General features: G+C 40.8%; 1 protein-coding gene across 15 annotated transcripts in view; it reads right to left on the bottom strand.

Moving 5' to 3' along the window:
- Positions 1-20,073: 20,073 nt before the first annotated feature.
- The window catches only part of ATL2 (atlastin GTPase 2), a 64,264-nt gene continuing 60,037 nt past the window's right edge, over positions 20,074-24,300 (bottom strand). For 9 of the 15 annotated variants that reach the window (XM_070574027.1, XM_070574037.1, XM_070574031.1 and 6 more), the window contains 2 exons: positions 23,429-23,860; positions 20,074-21,301 (listed from right to left, as the gene is read on the bottom strand). In XM_070574027.1, the coding sequence (XP_070430128.1) occupies positions 21,182-21,301; positions 23,429-23,860 (552 nt within the window). In that variant the 3' untranslated portion in view covers positions 20,074-21,181. Of the gene's footprint in view, positions 21,791-21,887; positions 21,903-23,424; positions 23,861-24,300 lie in introns of all 15 variants that reach the window. The other 6 variants (XM_070574025.1, XM_070574030.1, XM_070574033.1 and 3 more) reach the window with 3 other exon arrangements.

The raw sequence follows: 24,300 nt of genomic DNA, 5'->3' as shown, positions 1-24,300 counted from the left end.
CTCGCCGCCCCCTCCACAGCAGGATGTCAGGCTCTCAGGCCTCACAGCACCTGGGCTTGGCGAACGGCCACCTTCCCGCCGGTTCATTCCAGGAGTCAAGAATTGCAGACCACCCTGCACGCCCACACATACCCTTCTGACTGGGATGGAGCATCAAAGAAGGAGAATGGCCAGCTGAGGCGGAAACTCAACAGGGCTGACTTATTCCAGGCTTATCTCAGCAGGGGCCTACGGAAGGCTGGAGAAGGAATGGAGGCCGCTGGGAGGACCTTGGTGGGAGCTCAGTCCTGTTTCCACCCACGGGACCACCTCCCTCCTTCCTCCACACTCTTGGCCTGAGCCTGCCCTTCCCGGGAACACAGCAAGCTCTTAGGCCTCTAAGGCAGCACATGCCAAGGCCAGGTGACTAAGAGAGCGGAATAATACAGAACATCAGACCTGAAAAGGCAGCTGAAGATCTTCTAAGTGAGTGAATGTAAAACAGTTTTAGCGCAGGGCCTTTTCTTCAGAAGAACCTTACCAGAAAACCCAATGAGCAAACCCGATGAAAACCCAGAAAGAACAGCCCCCACTTCTGCTTTCACGCTCCTCCTCAGCTCCCTTCCTTTCCCGCCAGCAGAGGCACCTGACATCCCGGAGCCCAGCTGCAGCGTGCCCTCAGGGACTCTAACGCCACCAGAGCCAGGCCAGCAGGTGGCCTGCTCTTGCCTGTTCAGGAATGGTGCTTATGGAAAGTCATAGAAGGTAGGCATGTTGATGAGTGCGTTAGTCAGAATATTCTTTTTGCAAGTGGTAGAAGCCCGATACAAAGAAGCTTAATTAAAGTGGGGCTTTATTGGAAGGATCCTGGAGCATCCACACACATATCTGGGCTCTCAGTACCCAGAATTGGGCCTCAGTGACATGAGGACTCCTCTCTTTCTGTCTCCCCTCTCTCCCTACCTCCACTTGGCTTTATTGTCTTCAGTGGAGATGGGTTTTCTCTGTGTGACTAAAAACTTAGTCTCTGGAACCCGAAATTCTCATCCATGCCTCCAACCTCCCTGAGTGAAAATGCCTTCACCACCAGCTCTTCTTAGAACAATCCTAGGAAAGCTCTCTGATTGGTCCGGATTCTGTCATGTGCCCATCCCTGAACCAATCACTGTAGCCCACGGGATGGACACATGCCTACCCCATGGCCAAGAGCACAGAGTTCTGGGATTGACAGCCCCTCAGAACCAAAAGGAAAGGGGACTGGGAGAAGTAGTTCCCCAAAGAAAGAGAGGCTCCTGTTAAAGATGGTGAACAGTGCAGGTTCTTAACATTTTGACAGACTCTCTTGGAAACAGTGCCTTAATCAACAAGGATGATCCCTGTGCATTCACCTTCAAGTGTTAGAGACTGGGGCAAGAAGAGCCTTGCAGAGCCCCTCAGACCACCCACAGAGGGAGCCATCTACACTCCCCCCCATACCACTAGAGCTAAACCCGAGCATTAGCTGGGACCATGTGTGTTGCTTTTCCTTTTAAACTTAATTCAACTTGAAAGGACTCTTCATCTTATCTTGTGCAAGTGAGCAAGGGAGAGTGTGTTGGTTCAGTGGTGCAATAAATAACCTCTCATTATGAGAAATGTGATGCCTCCACCCACTAAGCCATTTGGTAACCATAATCTGACATTACAGAAGCTTTTCTTGTGAGACCAGAGACATCTGAGCCACTTCCCTTTTCAAACAACTTCAGCTAATGGCTTTCCATGCTATTAGTGGAATGAGTCCAAGCTATCTTTGATTTGTGGTCACTTGATTGGGTCCTGAAAGAGGAAGCTTAGTTTTGCAAGGAGGAATAATTGCCTGGGAATACTGCAGAGTGATACAATTCCTGTGGAGCTGGAGGGACCACAAATTTGGAGAAACGTAACTCCTCCAGAGAGATGAAAATATTCGTAAAGGTTCTCACTCCCATGCTGGCCCCTTCCTCACTCTGATAGCTCACTTCAGCCCTCTCTGCCTCTCCAATTTTCCTGATGCTGGGAATGTTTTCTTAGAAAGGGAGGCGGGGGGTGTCTTTTTGGTTCCTACTACACAAAGCCGGAAGCCATGTATTAAATGATCCAACCGCACAGCCTGCCTCACAGGTCGTAGCCTTAGGCAAAGTGTCGGTCCTCAGAGTGCACCTAAAACTCTACGTATGAATTTCACGTTCTGACTCTGGCTGCTGTAGGACAGTTCAAGTGGGAGGGCAGCAGTGTGTGGCCATTAAATAGACCTTCTCTTACTAATAAGAAGAGAGACACCATTTTGTAAAGTTGCACAACCACCTGCATGCCTCTGGGCTCACCTGCAGGCCCATGTTAGGGTCTTTGGTACCATTTGATCTAAAGGAAAATGACCAGAGAGCTCTAAACTGTGCTAAGCATGCTTCACAGGTTGGAAGAAAGAAGACCAAGGGGACAGCATTTGTTTTGACACTGGAAACCTGGCTTTGTTTTCAGAATCATAACAACCAAAGGTTATCTCAGGCTTACAAGGGACTTTTTCTTTTTAATAAACTTTTTATTTTGGAATAATTGTAGATTTATAGAAAAGTTGCAAATATAGCACAGAGAGTTACCACATGCCCTTCACTCAGTTTCCACCAATGGCAACGTCTTTCATTACCATGCTGCATTTGTCAAAATTAAGAAATTAACATTGGTACAATACCAGCAACTAAACTCCAGACATTATTCAGATTTCACCAATTTTTCTACTAACATTCCAGTATCCCACGTTACATCTAGTCATCAGGTCTCCCTAATCTCCTCTGATTTATGACAGTTTTTCAGTCTTTCGTTATCATCAACTTGATAGTTTTGAAGAGTACTGGTCTGATATTTTGTAGACTGTCCCTCAGTTTGGGTTGTCTAATGTCTCACAACAGACTAAAGTTATGTACGCGTTTTGAGGAAGAATACCCGACATGAAGTGCGTGGGAGGGCCTTTTTGAGAGAACAGGCAGGTAGCTCAGATGTTACAAACTGATCTGCCTTCAAACCAAACCATGTTTTGTTTGTTCTATCTGTATTTTTAAGAAATTTTGTGCCAATTTGTGCTGGAGATTTTCAATTCAGATTTCCAGCCTCTTTTAAAAAATAGAAAGAGCTGGTGGCTGCAGGCTTCCCTGGCAGTCAGGGGTGGCCTTGAGAAGCGGTGGCCCTCCATGGGACACCTCCTCTTTGGTCTTATGGCCTCCCTGGCATCAGCTGCCATTGACCATCATGTCCACAGTGTTGATATTCTTACAGTAAAGAGGCGTTTTCTACATTTCTATCATATTTTTATCACAACAGAAATGGACCCAGAAGGCCCATGCTTCCAGAGAAGGCAAGGACAAGAAAAGCAGTGAGTCAAATCTCAAGGAAACTGCATTTTTTCTAATGACAGGAAAGGGCATGAATGCACATTCTGAAAACTGCCTGTGATTCTCTGTGACTGTTGTCACATGAAACAGTCCTCACCGCTTATTTGGCAGCAGAAAGGCGGGTGTTGGTCAAGAGGGAAGCCAACTCTAAGGGACATAGAAGGGTGAAGGGAAAGGATGGTGAACTGTCCACCTGCCCTGACTTCCTCCCAAGACCCTTCCCCAGGCCAACTTCATATCACCACCCAAGGATGGCCCTGTCACCTCCCAGGACACAGCCATCCAGTAGCGTCTGCACAGCTGGGCCTCCTCTGGGCAGGGACTTCCAGCACTGCCATCTCCACCTCAGAAAAAAACCTGCAAGCAGAGACAGCATCTTCCACATCTTTTGTGTCTGCCCTAACTATGGGCCTGCTAGAGGCACATGAGAGTCTGTCTGATTTCCCCTCTACACCCCCACCCCTGCTACCTGTAACTCAGACACCCCCTGTCACGTGAGCTAGAATTCTGAGCCCCAACCTCCCGACCCCAGGTGAAGTGATGACAGGTTCCCCAGCTCCTCCTCTGCCTGATCCCTTTCCCATCACTCCAGCCTTGGAGGCTTTAGGATCTGTAGAATGTGACCACACCAAGTTTGAGGTGGTGAGCAAGCCAAGTCTCCAAACAATCCCTACTGTGAGGAGTCTACCCAATGCATCACAAGAGCACACCTGGAGCGGGGGCACCTCAGGTAAAAGGAGTGAGCCCTGGACCAGAAGTCAGAGGATCTGGATTCGGTCTTGATTCCAGAGCTGTGTGGTTTCAGGTAAATCACCTAGCCCCTCTGGGCCTGAGTTATCTCAGCTATCAAATCTGGTGGCATTTTTCCCGCCTTGCCAATCTCCTGATTTCTGTGATGTGTAAAGATGATATGTAAAGCCACAGAATCAGCTTCCTGACTTGTTCCCTTCACTCCTAAGCCCAAATTATATCCTTCTCTATATGTCCATAGCAGTCCAACCTTCTCCATCAGTGCACTTCCATCACATTCTCTGCTTCTGTGTTAACCCTGACCCCTGCTCCTAAGAGAATTGCCTTGAGGACAACATACCTATATTGGAACATGGGGCTTACTACTGTGATACTCACTCCAGGACTTGGTATAGGGCATGTCAAGAGATGCTTGTTGAATCAAGCAAGCAAGAAAATAATATAGTGTATGTAGAAACACTTCCTAAACTCCTAGGCTTTATCTAAACGTGGAAAGCCAGGGATAGTACCTGGCTAGTTTCTGGGTAGCTCATCTAACCAGCCCTCCTCTCGGACAGCCTGTTCTGGCTGACAGCCAATGCCTATTACCTGCCTTCTGGCCAAAGTCGATTGGACCAGAGTTTGACACCTGACTTACATCTGTCAATATATTGGCTGACAAGCTGCCAATCAGACTCCTCCAGGCTTTGAACTGTCACAGAGATAATAAATCATGAGATGAAGGTAGGTGACTGCACTGAAACGTTATGCAGAGCCATGACTGGTACAGCCGTATTGGTCCATGACAGGCACCAGAAGCCAGCAGAGAGAGAAGAGATGGAGAAAGAGAGGTGAGAGATATCCTCTGGGCCTTAGAGTCGGAGAGGGTAGTCTCAGTTCCCAACAGTCCAGTTGCATTTCCAGTCTGGCTGCACTTCATGTCTTGTGCTTGGGTGTCCAAGAGATTTTCCCTTGACATTGTTTAATAAATTCCTCTTTGCTTGAGCTTGGGGTGGGGTGGGGGGTGAAATAGGTGTTACTTATACTCAAATAATCTTTCATTTAGACACTGGGCAAACAAGGCCATCTCATTAACAGGTATGAACTTACCTATGGGGAGAAAGAAAAGGACACGCTTAACGACTGAGGCACCAGTACCTCCCTGAGGCAGGGATAGGTCGGAGGGCTCTCCTGAGTCCCAGGACAGACCCGGAATCCCAAAGTTGATGATGGGGGTGGTACCTCCCTGTGGAGACTCAAAGATGCTTCTCTCAGTTGAGCAGAGGAGGCTGAGCCATAAGCCAAAAAAAGTTCCAAAGAAATCAAGCTTCAGCCTGGCATGTTCTTGTTGGAGCTGAGAGCCACCAGCAAGTGGCCCAACCAAGAGGCCTCCCAGGACCCTCTGTGGAGATTGGCTGGCTCCAAAGGGCTGTGAACCCACCAAACCAGGAGATGGCCAAGCTCACAATAAGCGAAAGTATAAACCAGTCATAGGAGCAAAGCGACAAGTGCAGGAAAAGGAGACATAGCCGACTTTGGGCCTGCCACTGGGATCCTGGTAAGAAAAGATTCCTCATCCAGAAACTGTAGGTAACTCGGATGGTGTTTGTCATAAGATTTGAAACGCTGTGGAACTTGTGGTTCCTGTAATTGGTCTGCCTCAGAGGAACTAATATTTATTGATTTTCTTCTGTAAGAGGCAGGATCATCCGTTTAGTTTGCCAGTATTAAAAGTTCTCAGATTTCTGGAAGAAGGCTGAACCAAGAGAATTGAAATAGGCATCTCTGTATTGGTTTTATTCTTAATCACAGAGAGTGATTATAATGACAGCCTCCACAAACATCCAAAACCTTATTCTTTTTCAAATCCTAGGAAGTTGAAAATGATAGAAGGAAATAAGCATTTCTTGAGTACTGAACGTGTGTCAGCACAGAGCCAGGCCCTTTTACAAGACGGCAGTGAATTGGCATGACCTCCGAAAGTTATGACTATACTCATTTCACGGAAGAGAAAATGGAAGTTTAAAGAAATTAAATAGCTTCCCCAAAGTCCCACAGCTCATATGGAGCCAGTCTGAGATTCTGGTCCATGTCGGTGTGTCTCAAGTTGCTGATCTTTCTGTGGCACATACAGCCTCTCTGTAACTGGTTTCCCCAGGACCTTAGGAAGAAAAGAAAAACTGTGGCTGGTTGTCGAGTCCCCACTTCCGACCATCTAGTTTTATGTGAAGGTCTTGGGGCAGAAATGAGGGAAAACATGTAAATTCCAAACTTATATTAATATTACCTTTTTTTCTAATGTCACTTTTAGATTCATATCTTTAATCCATCTGGAATTTATTTTCAAATGAGGTGTGAATTAGAGGTCTATCTTTATTTTTGTCTTAATGGATACCCATGTATGCCAGTACAATCTATTTTTTAAAGAATCCTTTTCGGGGCCGGCCCACTGGTGTAGCAGTTAAGTGCGCACATTCTGCTTCTCGGCGGCCCGGGGTTCACCAGTTCAGATCCTGGGTGCGGACATGGCACCACCTGGCAAAAGCCATGCTGTGGTAGGCGTCCCACGTAAAAGTAGAGAAAGATGGGCATGGATGTTAGCTCAGGGCCAGTCTTCCTCAGCAAAAAAGAGGAGGATTGGCAGTAGTTAGCTCAGGGCTAATCTTCCTCAAAAAAAAAAAAAAAAAAAAACGAAAAAAGAAAAAAGAAAGAAAGAATCCTTTTCCCATTGAATTGAAAATGTCATCTTCATTATGTTTCCATGTTCATTGTGTGTACTTACTTCTGACTCTCCTCTCCACTGATTTATTCCAGCGCCATCTCCCTACCATCTAAATCTTGCAGCTTTAAGTTTTACTACCTGATAAAGCAAATCATTCTTCTTAACTCTTCTCAGGTACTTATTCTCCCATAGAAACATTAACATCTTTTCGCCTACTTCCTTCCACCCACCAAAATAATCATTTTTATTCCAATTAAATTTTATTAAATTTGTTTATTAATGTGGACTATTAATAAGGATTGATGGTAAATTAAATATGATATTGCAGACACATGGTATGTTTCTCCATTTTTTCCATCTTGCCCTATGTCCTTTACCACAATTTTATAGCGTTTTTTTTCATGTATGTCTTTTACCCATCTCATTGGATTCACTTGTAAGTATTTTGTAGTTTTTGTTTCTATCAAAAATGGGATTTATTTTTATTTCTAATTGGATATACTCATTTAGAAAAAAGCTATTGACTTTTTTATATTTATCATATTCAGCTTCTTACCAAACTCTCCTGTTCATTCTCGTAGGTTCTTAAAGTCACTTAATTCTGAACATATATGTATATTTCTGGAAAAAAAGTGATAAATTATTTGGTTTTTCTCCGACATTTTACATATTTTATTGTCCTGTTGCATTATTTAAAACTTCCAAAACTACTAAATAATGGTAATAGAAGTGAACATTATTTGTTCCTGATTTTAAAATGGCTTCACAATTTCACAGTTTTATATAATTACTATGTTTAAAAAGTCATATTCTATCCCTATGTTATATGCAGTTTTTATCAGTAATTGTTGCTAGATTTTATCAAATGCCTTTTAACATCTACTGTAATAATATAGTTTTTTTCTTTTAATCTAACATAGTAAATTTTTTTGATAAATTTCCAAATTTTAAACTATCTTTACATACCTGAAATAAACTTGACTTAACTTCTTTTCATCCTTTTTATAACTTTAAACTGGATTCTGCTCACTAATTTTTGTTTAGTATTTTTGCTTCTACATTCATAAATAAAATTGTCTACTTTTCTTTTTTTACTTTTATCAAGTTTTAATGTTAATGTTACTTGGGAGCTATTTCCACCTTTTTCCTATGGCCTAGGATAATTTAAATAATAACCTGCTGCAATTTCATGACTGCTGGCACAAAGCTCCCGGATCAGAGACAAAAGACAGTTTATTACTCACAGCAGTAGCCGCAAGTAAGAGATCAGCATCTTTGTGCAAATTTCCTAACCCAATTCCCACAGGGCAATGTGAAGGGGACCAGAGGACGCCCGGACATGCAGTGATTGGATTACAGGAGAGGAGCCCTAAATTTACGGAACCTGATTATTTATAACAGGCATTAAGCATACCTGCTCTTTGCTCCAGAGCGAGACACACTCTCTATCTCCAAGGTTGTAAGAAACCTGCCCTTTACTCTGAAGGGAACCACTCTCTCTATCCTCCACAGTTTACTATACAAATATCCTTTAAAAGATCGTCCAGAACAAGGAGCAGCCAGTAGTTCACTCACAGATGTACAGAAAGGTGAGAGAGCCGTGGAGAATTATCTCCCAACAACAGATAACTGAGGCAAAAAGGACAAAACATTAGTACTTTTTAATTCTTAGGCAGTGGGTATATGTATGTCATCACATTATTTCCTGTCTTTTTCTATATTTTTTCAACATCTGCCCCCCACACACAAAAAAAAAAAAAAAAAGAAAGAAAGAAAAATAAACAAGAGGTTTCTAGTAATGGAATAGCTGCCTCAAGATTTGGCGAGTGTTCCAACAAAATATGGATGACTTCCCTTTAGGAACATTTTAGAATCCGTCAGTTGGATGGATGGGGCAGGGTAGGCCCCTCACATTCAAAGAATTTACAATATTGCATGGTAAGTTGGAAGGCATTTCAGAGTTCTTGCTGTTCCTACTTATTACCTCTGCATTTCATCATATTCATCATAGGTAGAACAGGAACAGACGATTGGAAACCACACACACACACACACACACACACACACACACACACATGGACACACAATTTCCAAGCAACTCATCCCTGGGATATCCATGTTTCCTAATCTCTTTAGTCTTTTTTTAATGAGGTCAATGGCAAGACTACTATTTGTGCTCCTAAAGCATTGGTATATGAAAAATGTTATGGGCACAATAAAGTCCATGGTGAGCAAGATGAACATGACCCTGTCCCACAGATCCTACTCTCTAGAGTGGAGAAGATCAATAATTTCACAGAATAAGCAGCTGTGACTAGCTCTCAGCTTCACTAGAAGTTAACTTAGCCCCCTCCTCTTCCATGTCTTCTCACCCCCTAGCTCCCTAGGGAGGATTAGCCAGAGAGAATTGGTGCAACTTTCCTGTGTCTGTCCCATAGAGAGGAACAGAACGGGAGAGCCAGGGAGATCGTAGATTAACAAAAAATCCAGTAAGGTTCTGGCTACAAAAGGTGTCTGCTCAGGTGACTGCCTTCTCTAACTCAGATCTTCCTTTTCAAAGGAAATTCCAACATCTAGCTTCGTACCTCAAATGAATATTGATTGCTTTAAAGCACCCAGCAAATCTAACATAGCATTAAAAAGCCCCACATTAGGGGCCGGCTCCGTGGCTGAGTGGTAGGTTCTTGCGCTCCACTTCAGCGGCCCGGGGTTTTGCCAGTTCAGATCCTGGGCGCGGACATGTCACCACTCGTCAGGCCACGTTGAGGCGGCGTCCCACAAGCCACAACTAGAAAGACCCACAACTAAAATATACAACTATGTACTGGGGGGATTTGGGGAGAAAAAGCAGGAAAAAAAGTCCAAAATTAGAATGTTCTCTTGAGGTCTTTGCCCAAAATGCAACATGCCACATCCCTAGTCCTTTCCTCTCTCCTGCCACCCTGACACCATTCTTGTGGCCATAATGATATGTGAAACACACACACACTACAGACACGCATGCATTTGCTTTCTCCACATTTCTAAAATTTCCTGTTATTCATTCTCAAAGGCTGAGGATGCAGGAGGGGCTCCTGTGCTGGAACAGGAGCACGATTGGCTCATGAGGATGACGGTCTCTTCACTCATCCTCTCGGCAACAATAAAAATGCAGCTACAGCTCAGTTTAAGCAAACACCTCAATGAAAATTCAGATTTATAGAGAATATTAAACTAAAATAATATTAACTCCATTGACTGGTCTTTATTTTTGAAAGCATTCAGAGTAGAATTCCTTTACTTAACAAGCTTCCCTCACAACTATTCCAGAAAAATATTTCCTCTGAAAGATAAAACTTATCTGTGGTTTGTTTTTTTTCCTGATTTGGTACCAGAAGGACCTGAAATCAGATAAGCAATGAGCAAAATGCAAAACCAGATTCCAGTTTCCTTCAAAAGCTGAAGTAACGATTCCAATCTGCTACAGCTGGAATGCTAGGTGCCCGCAAAAAATTTTGAAAGATGGACTTCATCTGCCCCCTGCTGAATTCTAGGTAAATGACAGGACTTCCTAATTTGGCAGCAGGAGATAGAGCCAAACTTGGCATGTATTAGCATCCTTGCTAGAATCCAAAGGCTACAGCAAAAGAGACTGCACCTGTGGTTCACCACTGTGTCCTCAGCACGTCGCATAGTTGGAATATAGCAGGTACTCAAAAACCATGTGCCGAATGAGTGAACATACAGGTAAGGAAGATGTGCTTACATACTCTGTTTGCATAGGCATAATACCAAGAGTGTACAGACTCAAGAAAAAAACAGGGGAAATGTTTTGCAATTCTCTGTTCATAAGTGTTTGAAATAAATTGGTGGCAATCGAGCATGCCTGATGTCCTCTAATAACTCCACTGGGCTAAACAAAAGAACAAAGTCGGAATTTTCAGACTTAAAGATGAAGGTAGACTTTCTAAATGTTACTGCCAAGAAATACATCTTTGAGAGCTTAGGATCTAAAAGCCATGAGGTTAATAAACCATATGATCATCTCTAAGGTGGCAGAACTAGTTGAGAGATCTGTGTTATCTTTCATCTCTTTCTCCAGAGATGCTGCTGCCACCAGCTCCCCCGTGATTATCCATATATCTCTCAAGGATTAGTGAAGGGAAGGATAGGAAAAATAGGAGTCATATTTAGTTGGGGGTGGATTTATTGGATACAAAAGAAATCACATTAGGGCTAATATTTCAACATTTGAGATATCTATGTGCCTATCCTGGAGAAGCTAGGATTCGCTGAGGAGTCAAAAAATAAATACATGCAAAACAATTCTAAAGGGAATATAATTGCCAATGGATGTCATTTAGAAAATGTCCAAAAGGGAAACGTTTCCACCAAGGGAACGTTTCTACCAGTTGAGACTGGCCCTTGGCCATTTCACGGTCCTTACACCATACCACTAAGCAAGCAAAGAAAACAAGGGGCGCGGGAGTGTCTGCCATTTCAGTGAGGGAATTGATCCTGGGTATTAAGGGAAGGTAGGACTGGTGCTACACCACACAGGCAGGCAGGAATGTTCGGAAACTAAGGGATCCTCCTTGTACTTCTCTGTTTAATGGTGAAAATTAGCAGAGGACTAGAGCAACCCTAAAGAAGTAGGGGGCCACCAAGCACTCAAATCCCTCAGGAATAAAGGTTTGCATCACTCCATCAGGTAAAGCCAGCCGAAGTTGTGGCTCAGGGCAAAGGGAACGTAGAACAAGTCTTATTTTTCTCCTTCCCTGGTGAGTTATGTAAGTACACATGCTAATTCTCTTTTTCTTCCCCCCTCCCTCCCCCAACTATACTGTATAGTCTCTACTGATGCATCTCACAATTCATCCATAGTTTGCAGGGTATTAAGATGGTGTTGTGTTTAAATTAGAAGAAGGGCCATCAAATAAAACCCTGGATTTAGAGCTGAATATAATAAATTGAGATTTGGGGCTTCGCCTTTTGAGGAGAGAGTAGCATATTTTGTATAGGGGAGAGTTGCATTGTGTTATGCAGGTTGGAGATTGAAGGATGGGAGAAGGATGTATGTTGGTGTTAGCAGCCAGGCGAACTGGAGAGAACATTTGTCCCTGCCCCAAATCTTTCAAACACCCTCTCCTCACTTTGATAATTCCCCAAGTATAAGTCCCACTGCCCTCATATAGAATAATAACTTTAAGTACCTTGAAATTTTGAAATTAACACAACAGGTGTAGTAGATTCTACCCATCAGATATATACCTGCGAGATTTGGTTTTGGAAGTGAATTTTTGGAGAAAACAGACAAGGTCCAGGGCAGCTATATTTGCAGGGTCAGAGCAGCAAAGGCAGCCCGGTTACGAAGTCAGTGGCGATGGTGGCTTCTCGCACCGCCCACAGCAGTGTCTCTACGTCACGGCTGCGCTGTGGTTCCGGGAGTGTTCCTAGAAGCTCAGCATAGCTTCTCCAGAAATTCTGCAAATTTCTCATAGCTTTTGTGAATCCCATGCTACTTAAATCAGCTAGAGAGGATTCTGTTGTTAAAACTAAGAAGTCCGATTAGTATAGGAAAATGTAATAGTTACGTGCCTACGGGCAATTTGTCTTCCCTCCCTCAGCCTCAGCCGCATCATCTTTGAAAACTTTCAAGCACTGTTATAAAGACTAGAAATAATACAAAGTGCCGTACATCTGGGAAATGCTCATTTCATGGCTTATTATTTCCTCAAAATATATCCAAAATCTATTTCTTACCATCTGAGCCAGCATCGTCATCTCTCACCTGGGTTATTTCAATCACCTCCTAAATTATCTTTCTTTTTCTAGCCTGCCCACCCTGGTAAATCTATTCTCATCACAACAGCCAAAATGATCCAGTCAATTTGTAAGTCAGTTCCTACCGCTCTTCTCAAAATGCTCTAACAGTTCCCAGTTTTCCTTCTACTAAAAACTCCTTTGGACAGCCTGCAAGACCCACGTGCCCTGGCCCCTAACCTCGTCGCTGACCTCAGGCACACTTGCCTCCTTACCATCCCTTTCACATGATACTCACACTCACTCCTCAGGCCTTAGCACTACCTGTTCCTTTTCTCTGGAATATTCTTCCCCAAAATATCTGCATGGCTCCTTCCCTCATCTCCTCCAAGTGTTTGCTCAAAGGTCATCTTCTTAATGAAGCCCACCCTCACCATCCCACATAAAAACAGTAAGCCTCCCCACCCCGTGCACTCCTCAACCTGATCCATTTCTTTTCTATAGCACTTGTCACATTCTAACAAACCATACAATTGACTTCATTACATTTATTATTGTCTGACTTCTCTACAAAGGCTGACGTTTTTGTTTCTTGTTCACTGATGTTTCCCTCATGCCTATACCTGGGTCTGACATATGGTACCCAATACATGTTTGTGGGGTAAAGAAATTATCAAATGAATGGATGAATATTGCTTCTTCAACTGTTCTACTACTATGACGACAACGACTACAGCCTTCTTTCTTGGCTCTTTCAAGTTCACTTTCTGGATTCACCTTGCAAAATTCTGCCAGGGCAGGAAGTGAGATCAAAGCAGGAAGTTACCAAGCCAATAGCATGATGTTTCCTCAGGTTCCTACGTCTATAATTACAACTATATGAAGAATAAAAAGCTATTAATTATGAAATGCAATTTTCTTTTCAGGGTGGGAAGAAAGGGAAGGTATAAGGAGTGTTCTTTCATTTGTTGATACTCAAAATACCTTGAATGATAAAACCTAGAGTGACTCATTTTAGACTTGCCATTCTTAAAGGATTAAGAGGTAAAGTAAATGGATCACCCTTCATTTTTGAGGAAATCCGTGATGTCTAGAGTTGTGCCACACAACAGGGGCAATGCCCGCAAATAACAAGTTCAACGTCTTGTAGTGGATGGTCAGGGACTTTGGCTATATGAAGATAGTTATGAGACAACCGGGGAAATTTGAATTCTAACTGGCTATTTGATATTGAGTAATATTTTATTCTTTTATGTGTGATAAGAGTATTGTGGTTGCTAAAAATAAGAACCCTAATGTTAGGGATACACACTGATGCATTTATGATTCAAATAACAAAATATCTGAGATTTCCTTTAAAATAATCAAGTGGGGGGGGGGCGCAAGGAATGGGAGTGTAGGATAAAACCAGATTGGCTATGTACTAATAATTATTTAAGTTGGGTGATGAGTATATGGCAGTTCATTATACTATTTTCTCTACTTTCACATTTGAAAATCTTCATAACCATGTCTTTAAACATCCCATTAAGGACCTTTTCATTAAGTCTTAATTTGATCTATATTTGGCACCACATCTCCTCAATCAGGAAAAATACAGTCCACGGTCCACACACATTGACACTATAAACAGCGCATAGATGAGATCCTGACATTTACTCAACTTTACCGCTATTTATAGACACCCAAGAGTCAACTTCCGGAAGAAATACCACTGGAGGCAAACCAATGGAAGCTTACCTGAGTTCTGCTTCCTTAATTTCTTTCTCCTCCCTCAAGCTTCTGTTTCACCCACTCCTCTCCACTACTTTACCTATATTGTCCTTAAAAGATTTGGGAGAGTTTCACTTAATGTATGAATCTTATTAAAATTGGAGGATATCTGCCAAATATTTTTAGTTAAGTATAGTTGAGGTAAGACTGTTCTTTTCAATATTAATTAAACTTATTCATTTACTTCTCAAGGCCCCTTCAAGTTTAAGACATGGGAACATTTACATGTCTATGTGCTGTGGCAGAGACAAGTGCAATTACTTCATCCAATAGCTCTAGAAAACCACTTAAATGTACGTTTAAAAGAAGTGCTACAGTTCTGACAATTCAGGTGGTTAATAGTGTCGTGTTCTGATTCTACCAGGCACTATTCAAAGAGCTAGAAACACAAGAATGAGCAGAGAATCCTTTAGAAATTAAGAGCCCTTTAGAAATTAACATACAGGAAAATATACAATAATATGTAAACAAATAACAGGTACTGATAAGAAAATGCTAAAGTAGGGTAATGCAATAGAACCACTGGGTAAAAGTGAGAGCTGCTTTAACGAGGGTGGTTAGGAGAGCTCTCTGTGCAGAGGTAGCATTTGAGATGAGAGCTGGGTGATGAGAAGAAAGATCTGGTGAGAGAATGTTCCTAGCAGCATAAACGATGGGCATGGAAATCCTGAGACAGGCTCAGTGTGTTTAAGGGCAGGGTCAGTGTGGCTTGAGCATAGTGGATGAGAGAAATGGAAGATGAGATCACAGAGATATGCAAGGGCCCTGGTAAGGAGTCTGAGTTTTATTCTGGTGGCAAGGGGAAATCACTGGAGAATTTGAAGCAACAAAGGCGTATGATCTGACTTATTCTTTAGAGTAAGAGTGTTCTGGCCACTTTGGGGAGAACAGACTGTAGAAGAGAAAGCAGACCAGTTTGGTGTGAAGAGAGATGACAGTGTATGACTAGAACTGTAGCAGGGGAGCTAGTGAGAAGGAGTCAGATTTAGGATATGTTTTGAAATAGAACCAATGGGCTTAGTGATGGGTTGAGTGTAGGTATGACAGAAAGAGCAGATATGAAGATAACTCCTGGATTTTCTACTGAGACAGACAAAGATTGTGAGTGAGTGTACCGAATTGGGGCTGGGTGAGAATCAGTAGTTCTGTCCTGGCATATGTTTGAAACAGACATACAAATGGAGATATCGCATAGACACACATGTCCAGGTGGGAGATAGACTTTTAATAGCCACCAGTGTCACCATTAAAAGATGGTGTTTATGGGATCCAACAAAGGACACTGAGTGGGAGAGAGGGACCACTGAGGTGAGAGAAAAAATCCTAAGTGTTTCAGTGAGTGTGGTCAACAATATCAAACGCTGTAGAGAGACTGAGGGAGATATTAGATTGACATTTTGTTTTGAAGATAGAGGTCTCTTTTGACCCTAATAACTGTTTCCATAAAGTGGTGGAGACAAGCCAGACCGCAGGCAGTTCAGGTGAGAAAATAGAGGCACTGTGTGTACGTATAAAACTTTCTGAAATTTTTGCTGTGAAAGGAAGAAATAGATCTGTAGCTGGAAGGGAATGGACAGGCCATGGGAAGGTTTTTGTTTGAAGATGGTATTAAGGAATGTCTGTAAGCCAAAACAAACGATCCGGTAGAAGAGAATTAAATGACGCAGAGGGATGCAGAGAAAAAGGGTATTTGCAGGATCAGTCTTCAAGAAGTTGGATTCCAGAGCACACCTGGAAGAGCAGACCTTGAATATCAATAGGGACACTATCCATTGCAACTGAGAAGAATGCGGAATCATGTAGGTATACTTGGAGTTGCACTCATGAAACAATGGTGGCAAGATAAAATAATTTTTGTCTTATTGCATGCATGTTTCTCTATGAGATATAAGGTAACGTTATCAGGGTAGAACTAGAGAAGGCAAAGGATTTTAATAATCTGATGAGCAAGAAGGTGTGAAACAGCCCCTCCATTTACCAGAGAAGTGTGGTAGAGTTGTTTGGCAGGGCTGAGTACCTATTTCAGATTTGTGGTAATGCAATTTAAGACACTTTAGTCAGCTAGATTCCGTTATTTTCTCCAACAACATTCAGTGCTAGAGTATAGGTGCAGGTAATCTGAGTTAGGTTTATAAACAGAGTTGAAGTTTTGCCAGTGGGTACCACAAAGGGGCCAAGGATATGTATAAAGGAATGGTTGTAGCGCTGGCCCACTGCATCTAAGCTGAGTAAGAAAGAAGTGAGATGAGGGGACATGGATGAAAAGTAGCAGGGACAAAGGATGAGGTTTTGATGAGATTAGAGAATTGCTTGAAAAGGAATAGTGGAGTACATGAGCAGAAAGGATGGGAAAGATAGCTGTGGAAAATCTAGATTAGGGAGGTAACATAGTTATATGGTAGAGGGGTATGACCTATGAGTGAGTAGAGATGGAGTGGAAGAAAATATCATTGGAGCTGAAAAATATCAAGGTATAGGATGGTTTTATGTCAGTTAATGTTGCCAAAAATGACCACAGAAGGAGCGAGAAGACTGTAAACCACATGCTACGGTTATCAGTGAAAGGGGGGAGTGGCAGGGAGCTCAGCAGATTGTCCACAGTAAGATGGGGCGCTGAGTGGAAGTCTGACGACTCTAAAGAAGCTGGTTTTTTTGCTTGTTGTTGTTTAATAGAAAAAAGATATGAAATCAGCAATGGAACACGAAGACATCTATCCTTCCTTTAGGACCTAAAGAACACAGGGTATGGAAAGAAACCAGCATTGTGGGGAGTACAGGGGAGACATTCTACTTGGGGAGTGAAAGAGAAACCCAGGTTTCAGTTAAGCCAAGAAATGGAGCGAAAAGACACAAAGAGAGAAAGCTTTTAAGCAAATTTGCTGATAACCTGGGTTATAGAGACCACAGAGGGAGGGATAGGAGGGCAGGCAAGGGTTGAAGATGGGGCTAGAGTAGGTAGTGGTTCTCAGTCCTAGCTGCACAATAGAATCACCTGGGGAACTTTTAGAATACTGAGGCCTAGGCCAGACCCCCCTGACCCAGAATCTCGAGTCGGGCCAGGGTGCCGTGATCCTGATACACAGGCAGAGTTGAGAACAACTGGATTAAGTGATATTCGAAGCAGTATGGAGATAAATGGCTTAGTTTTCTGATGGTGAATGGGTGAAAGGAGTTGCAAGGCCTAATGGGTTAGTCCTACGAGCACTGCTGTAGAAGGTGTAAATTGGTACCAGACTTTTAGAGGACAGTGATTCTCCTTCTAGTTTATCCTATCTCCTGGTTATTACCAGAGATGTGCACAGTGATGTAGGCGCAAGGTTCTCCACTGCTGTATTAACACACCAAAAATGGAAAGTCAAATATGCAACAATATGGAACTAAATTATAACAGAATAAAATGCAGTCATTAAAAAAATTAGAATATGACATACTGTCATGAAAAAAGGCTCATGATGCATTAAGTAAAGGCAGGTTAAAAAACATTATATATAGCAAGGTACCAAACTCAAATATATACTTACTTTTATACACTAACACAGATAAGAGACTAGAAGGGGAAGAAAAAGATAGCATTTATCTTTGACAAATTCAAAGTATCAAAGGTGACTTTTTATACTTTTAAAATTTCTTGCACACATTCTATATTGAAGGAAAAAAGATTTCTTTGCTCGTTTCGGGGAATTGCTTATTTTAAAGAAAGGGGTTTATAATACAGTCCCAATTCCCACTGTTACAAGTAGAATTTGGTTTGTCTGACCCAATCAGTTACTGGTGACAGGAGCATGACATGGGCTTTGAAGTGCAGTATTAAGAAAAATACCCCAAACTTGGAAATAAAGCAAAAGCCGCTACAGAATGTCCTTTCAAAGTCATACTGGGGCACTGTTTAACATGCCTGCCAAGGACATTTCTTAATCTAGGGCGGTGGTTCTCAAAGTGTCATCCAAGGACACTTGGGGGTTCGCAAGACACTTCTGGAATCCTGTAAGGTCCTCTCTTTCCAACTACATAACTGTGTCAGGCCAGATTTTCTTCATATATTTCAACCAAAACAACATACTGCAACATATGAAGGCAGAAGCTGATGAGAATCCAGCCGTCTTCTGATAAGCCAATTAAGCGTTCAGTTTGCAAAAGTGTAAATCAATACCTTTCCTCAAAGTATTTATATCTGAAATTATTTTTCATAAAAATATTAACATATAATGGGCTTATTTTTAAATTAATATTTAAACATTTTGTTTTAACTTCTAATAAGGTAAATACTGATAGACCACTTAGGGTCCTCAGTTTTTAAGAGTATAAAGGGGACCTGAGACCAAAAGTCTGACATGCACTGATCTAGATATGTCCAACCTTGCTATTTACTATGGAGGACTCAGATAACTCCTCAAAACACCCTTCCTGGTGGACAGCATAACTCCTGTTCCTCTAATTCGGCGGCCCAGGGTTTCGCTGGTTCGAATCCTGGGTGTGGACATGGCACTGCTCATTAGGCCATGATGAGGCGGCATCCCACATGCCACAACTAGATGGACCCACAACTAAAATATACACCTATGTACTGGGGGGATTTGGGGAGAAAAAGCAGGAAAAAAAAACTAAAGCAAGCCCAGCTCAGAGTTCTCGGAAAAAATAACCCTCAAAAGTTAAATACTGCTATTCAATTCTACAAATAGAATATGCTCAGTGAAGCAAGGAGGAATAGCTATCTTCATGAAATATACAGCACACTCAATAGAAGGGTCACAAATGATTGTCCCTTACACAAAAGCAAATTGTGTCTTAATTAGTAAGATAACTCATTCATCACTAAGTCTGTCTTTAAAAAAAACCTACCTTCTACTATAGATTTCAAAAGATCTATACCACAGAAAATATGTCAACACCAAAGTTATTTCAGTCAACAGTTTTGAGTTTGTCTTTAATCCCTTTTATTGCTTCTTGCTTAACAATGCTCAGTCTTCCTGCTGAAACCAAAATGCTTTCTTGGGATCTTTTATAGAATTATATATTCTTTGGGGAAAACTCACACTTTCTAACAAGAAATACTAGGAAATCCAATGGTCTACATTTCACAACTCTTTACTTAAAAACAAAAAATAAGCTATGTGTCTTTAATTTCAGAAGAACTACTATTTTACAACAAACGTTTTATTTTTTCATTCATAAAAACAGTCCACAGCATTCATGAAACAAGATGGAGAAGAAACAGAGACATTTTTCAGGTGGATTCTTTAGTTTGAGAACAGATGAGCTGGTAACAATTTAACACAGATGGAAACAAACACAATCCATATAAAAACAGGATTTGAAAGATGGAGGGGAGGAGATATATCAACCAAAGTAAATTTAGAGCTTTCAGACATGCAACTCAACATCTGAATTTTCTTCACTCAAAAACTAACCTAGGTGCTTTAATAGGTGTTCATAAAGAAAGCTACAAAAGTACTGCAAAAATGTTAGCTTTACATATACCACAAAAAAAGAGAGAGAGAGAGAGAAAAGAAATTAATAAATCCCCAGCTATGCCTACGATGATCACGAGTTTTCCCTAAAAGAGCAGGCACAGAAAAATAACCTTTTGCCAGCTTAGCTTCAAGGTACAAGAGCTTAGAGTCCTCACTTGCGTGTTTCCTGCTCATGCTCTTCTCGGTATAAAGAAATATGGTTTATGCAATGGAATACATACTTGAATTCCTTAAAAAAGAATCACAAGTTTCATTTTATATATACAACAAATTTTTAATTATGTACTGAAAATAAATTACAGGAAATAACTTTAAAATGCAACAGAAGACAAAGTCACGATAAACATTCCCATTGAATTCCCTTGGGGGGTGAGATTGCAGTGCTCAAGGAAGATAAATATCACAAATATATCAAAAACTTCAAATTGTCTATGCATTCACACACTGACATGAGCCACAAACATTCCTTCACAGGGACTGTACTTATTAGCCTACCACAGAACCAGATTTTGCCATAAACTACAAAACTTTTAATACAAAATTGTATTTATATATTTATAATTCATATACATGCCCTATCTGTGATTTTAGAAAATAAAAGCTACACACTGTACAGACACTCTTAACTCATAGCTGTAGGCAACATTTTTGGATGGAATTTCTCCCCCAATAAAATTAATGGCATATTTTATGTACATGAAGGCTAAACTGCATAAAAACAGCTCAGTTTCCCAGATATGCATCTCCTTTTAGGGCAGATTTATAAATTTAAAAAGGCAAGACAAATGTACACCTCAGAATCACTTTCTTAGCTACGAGAGTTGTCATGTAATTTCTGTGAAGTTTCTGATACATGCATTTATGTAATACTGGTATTGAAGGCAGTAAAGCAATATATACTTTTAATGTAGTGGCTCAATAAAGGCTTCATTGTCATTTCAATCTGATTCTTGATACAGTGATTCATTAACTTCTCTAAAAATTAAAATTTCAATGGGACACTATGTTGAAGAGACTCTAAATACATTTCTTAAAATATTTCCCTGAAATATCCTTTTACATAAGACAAATTTCACTAACATTAGATTAAGTAAAAACGAAAAAGAAGAATTAAACATGGCACAACTGTGCATGATAAACTAATGCTCCTCAGCCAATCTCCATGTCTTAGGAGCCATGAACAGAATGCTTAAAACCAACGAACAATTTTCACACTCTGTGGCAGCCATCTGTGAAGCCAGTTATACTAAACTACTTCTACAGTTGATTGTAAACTTTGGTTTATTTTTTCTTTATTTGAGTTCTCATTGTACAGCAAGCATGAAAAAAAGGGAGAGTGGAGTCCATGAGGAGATGAACTGTCAGTCTGTCTTTAATCTGGCATGATGAGACACCTGGTCAGTCAGGCCTGCTTTGATAGAGTTTGTTACAGACTGCCTTATGTTTTCCTCCATCAAATTATCACCCAGGGGCTTCAATACCTGTGATATGAGAAATGTGCAAAACAAATAAAAACATGAGGTAAAAAAAGAGTTACATATAAAAATAGATATAAAAATTCAATTCAAAGCAATGAAGAAAATAACCAGGAATGTGGGAAACAAAAAGATGCTTCTCCCAAAAAAAGTTATGATCCTACAAATAATGCAGTTAGACATTTTATAATGCAACAAAAATTACTTTCCTCCTACTCAAACCATTTACAATTCCTATGAGATGGATGTGCAATTCCATACCCTATATGCAGCATCAAATCTGGTATGTATACAGCATTTATGCAGACCGGCCCAGACGGTCCTGCTTATTGTCCTACATGTATAAGTGTGAACACTTCAGATAGAGAAAAAAGTTAAAAATACTGTCTAATTTTTCTTCTTGTTATTGTTGGATGACAGTCTCTGTCGCTGTGCTGATGAAAGAGCACGATGAACCATTCGACGTCTAGTAACTTCAAACAGTTTGGAAAACACCTAAAACATGGAGTGATTCGTTAGGAGAATGACTCAGAGTGCCTTGAAGTTAAAGCGTTTAAGACTACAAGAATTTGAGACTTTGTAGGTTTCTCACCTTCCTGGGACTCCTCTGAAGCAAAAAAAAGAGAAATGCAAGACAATTTAGACAATGTTGACGCAGCACAGATCTTCTCTCACTACTGATCACCTTACCTCAACATGCTGAAAATAATTTTACATACTTTAGACTTTTCGATTTAATTGTTTTGTAATAATGGTACCTCTAAAATCCTAGAATCAGTGTATACAGGAGATGACTGATTTTCAAAAGACATTGTACAACTATTGAAATTCATGTTGTAGAAGATTAGTAATGGTCCAAAAGTTTATTCTTAAAAAGTGAAGTGGTACCAACTTTTAATCAATCCATCTTCTACTAGAAGATACCAAAGGCATATGAACAGTGAGATTTTTTAAGAGATAAAAATTTAAATTTAACAAATATCCAAACAGAAGCTTCCAAATCAGATCTGAATAAATAGAGCATTTGTTTAAAAAATAAATACAAGCTCCAAATTAATATAGTGGGTCACTTTATAAAATAATAAGGACATTATTACAAGAAAAGTCAATATCCAATCAACTTTCTTCAAAAAATGCTTTACTTCTTCAGTCTTTGAATTTAAAGCCCAAACCAACACGGACCTACATATCCTAGCATCTTCAAATAAGCCCAATACTTCATCAGCCCAGAAAGGCTATCTGAAAATGCCATTATACTGTCCATCAGTAATTACTGTAGCTCTCATTCTGGTTCTTGACATGATGCTCAAGTACTTCCCGACGATCATTTTAATGACAACATTCTTAAATGGGTATTTTCCGAACACAGGCAATTCCAGCACACAGTTGGCTGATACACAACATGGCTTCCCTTAGAAGATACTTGTCAGGCCCGACTTTGAATTCTGGTCTGACGTAACATTATGGTTTGGATTCTGGGTGAGGTAAATGATTATGATTAAGAGAAGCTGGTTCTGTTTGTGGAACTTTGCTTTGTTCACTAGTGTTTCCATAGCACAGAGGTCAAACACAGTTTCTTTGGTATAAGAAATAGCTATAGGATCGTTCCTTGTAGTACATCAGTAAATAGCCGCTATCTTCATGGAAGGCAACGTAGACCTGAACACAATTCAATATTTTTCCTGGAATATAAGCATGCATTGCTTCTTGCCAATATTAGTAAGAAACTTCTTTTGCTTTCCTAAAGCACTGCACTTCCGAACTTATTTTCCTTACCTTTGTAACTCTTTCATTGATTATATTTTCTTTTCTCTCAAAGAAAAAAATCTTCAGAGATTCTGGCCCTGCCCTCTGCCTGGTATAATCATGCTTACGACTAAGACTCTATCCAAAGGATATTACAGATTTAAGCCAACTAAAGTACACTATAATCATGACTTTAAAGAAAATAAGAACTCTTCAGTTCATACTTTAAATAAAGATTATACATCCAAACAACACAGAAAACATCCTTTTGATATTCCTCATATAAAGGGAAAGCAGGTATGCAAATATAGGGGGGCTGGGGGAACAAGGATGATAGGGAGGAGATTAGTCATTGAAAAACCAAAAAATAGAAAGATAGATACCAACCTGTTCCCATAGTGTTTCAGCAATCTGATCAATCATTGTTCCAATTTCTCTGAACTCCCCAGAGTATTTAACATACGCCCAAGTACAAAGAGACGTCAGTGCTAACCCCATGACAAGGTTACACAAGACGGCTATAGAGTTTAGGCCAATAAAGCCAGTCAGTCCTGAGATTATATACATAGCAAACATAACTGCAAACAGTGTGGCAGGGGTGCGAGCAGCATAGAAGATGTTTTTGCCATCATTGTGCTTTATAAAATTTGCATAGGTTTCTTCAATTTCAGCCTCAAGCTGGTCCTGATAACGACGGCAGAATTCATCTCCACCCATTTTTTTTACTGAACGGAACTGTTTAATCGCCACTTCCTTGAGATCCAGGTGTTTTCGCTCCAGATCTGAGGGTGCAATGTAAGGCTTGTCCCCGCCACATACCTGTAGAGGCAGGATTACAGCAGGACAGATTACATGCTAGAAGTAAGTCACTCTTGAAAGAAGTTCCTTGCTCATAGCTTTCAGTCTCAAAAAGTCAAACCACCTACACGGTTCAGTTTGAAACTTGTTCATAACACCTCACACAATCATAACCTACTTATTTCTTATATGTTTAACTGACTCAGGCAAAATAAATTTTTCAAACATGACTAATACCAATGAAGACAAAAAATATTTTACTGCAATCTGTACCTGACCTCACTTGACCTACCATAAGGGTACAAAAGACTGCTGGCAAGAGAGCGGGTAACAGATACACATAAAAAAGGTACTTTAATGTTCAATCTAGCAAGCTTGGCATAGAAATTGCTACTGGCCTTAAGGTAATGTTACTTACATCAGAAGCTACTAATAACAGCACTCTGAATCATATGTCAGAA

This window comes from Equus przewalskii, chromosome 14 (assembly GCF_037783145.1).
Source record: "Equus przewalskii isolate Varuska chromosome 14, EquPr2, whole genome shotgun sequence".
NCBI lineage: Eukaryota > Metazoa > Chordata > Mammalia > Perissodactyla > Equidae > Equus > Equus przewalskii.
Note: the sequence above shows the minus strand (reverse complement) of the source record. Positions and strands in the feature narration are given on the sequence as shown.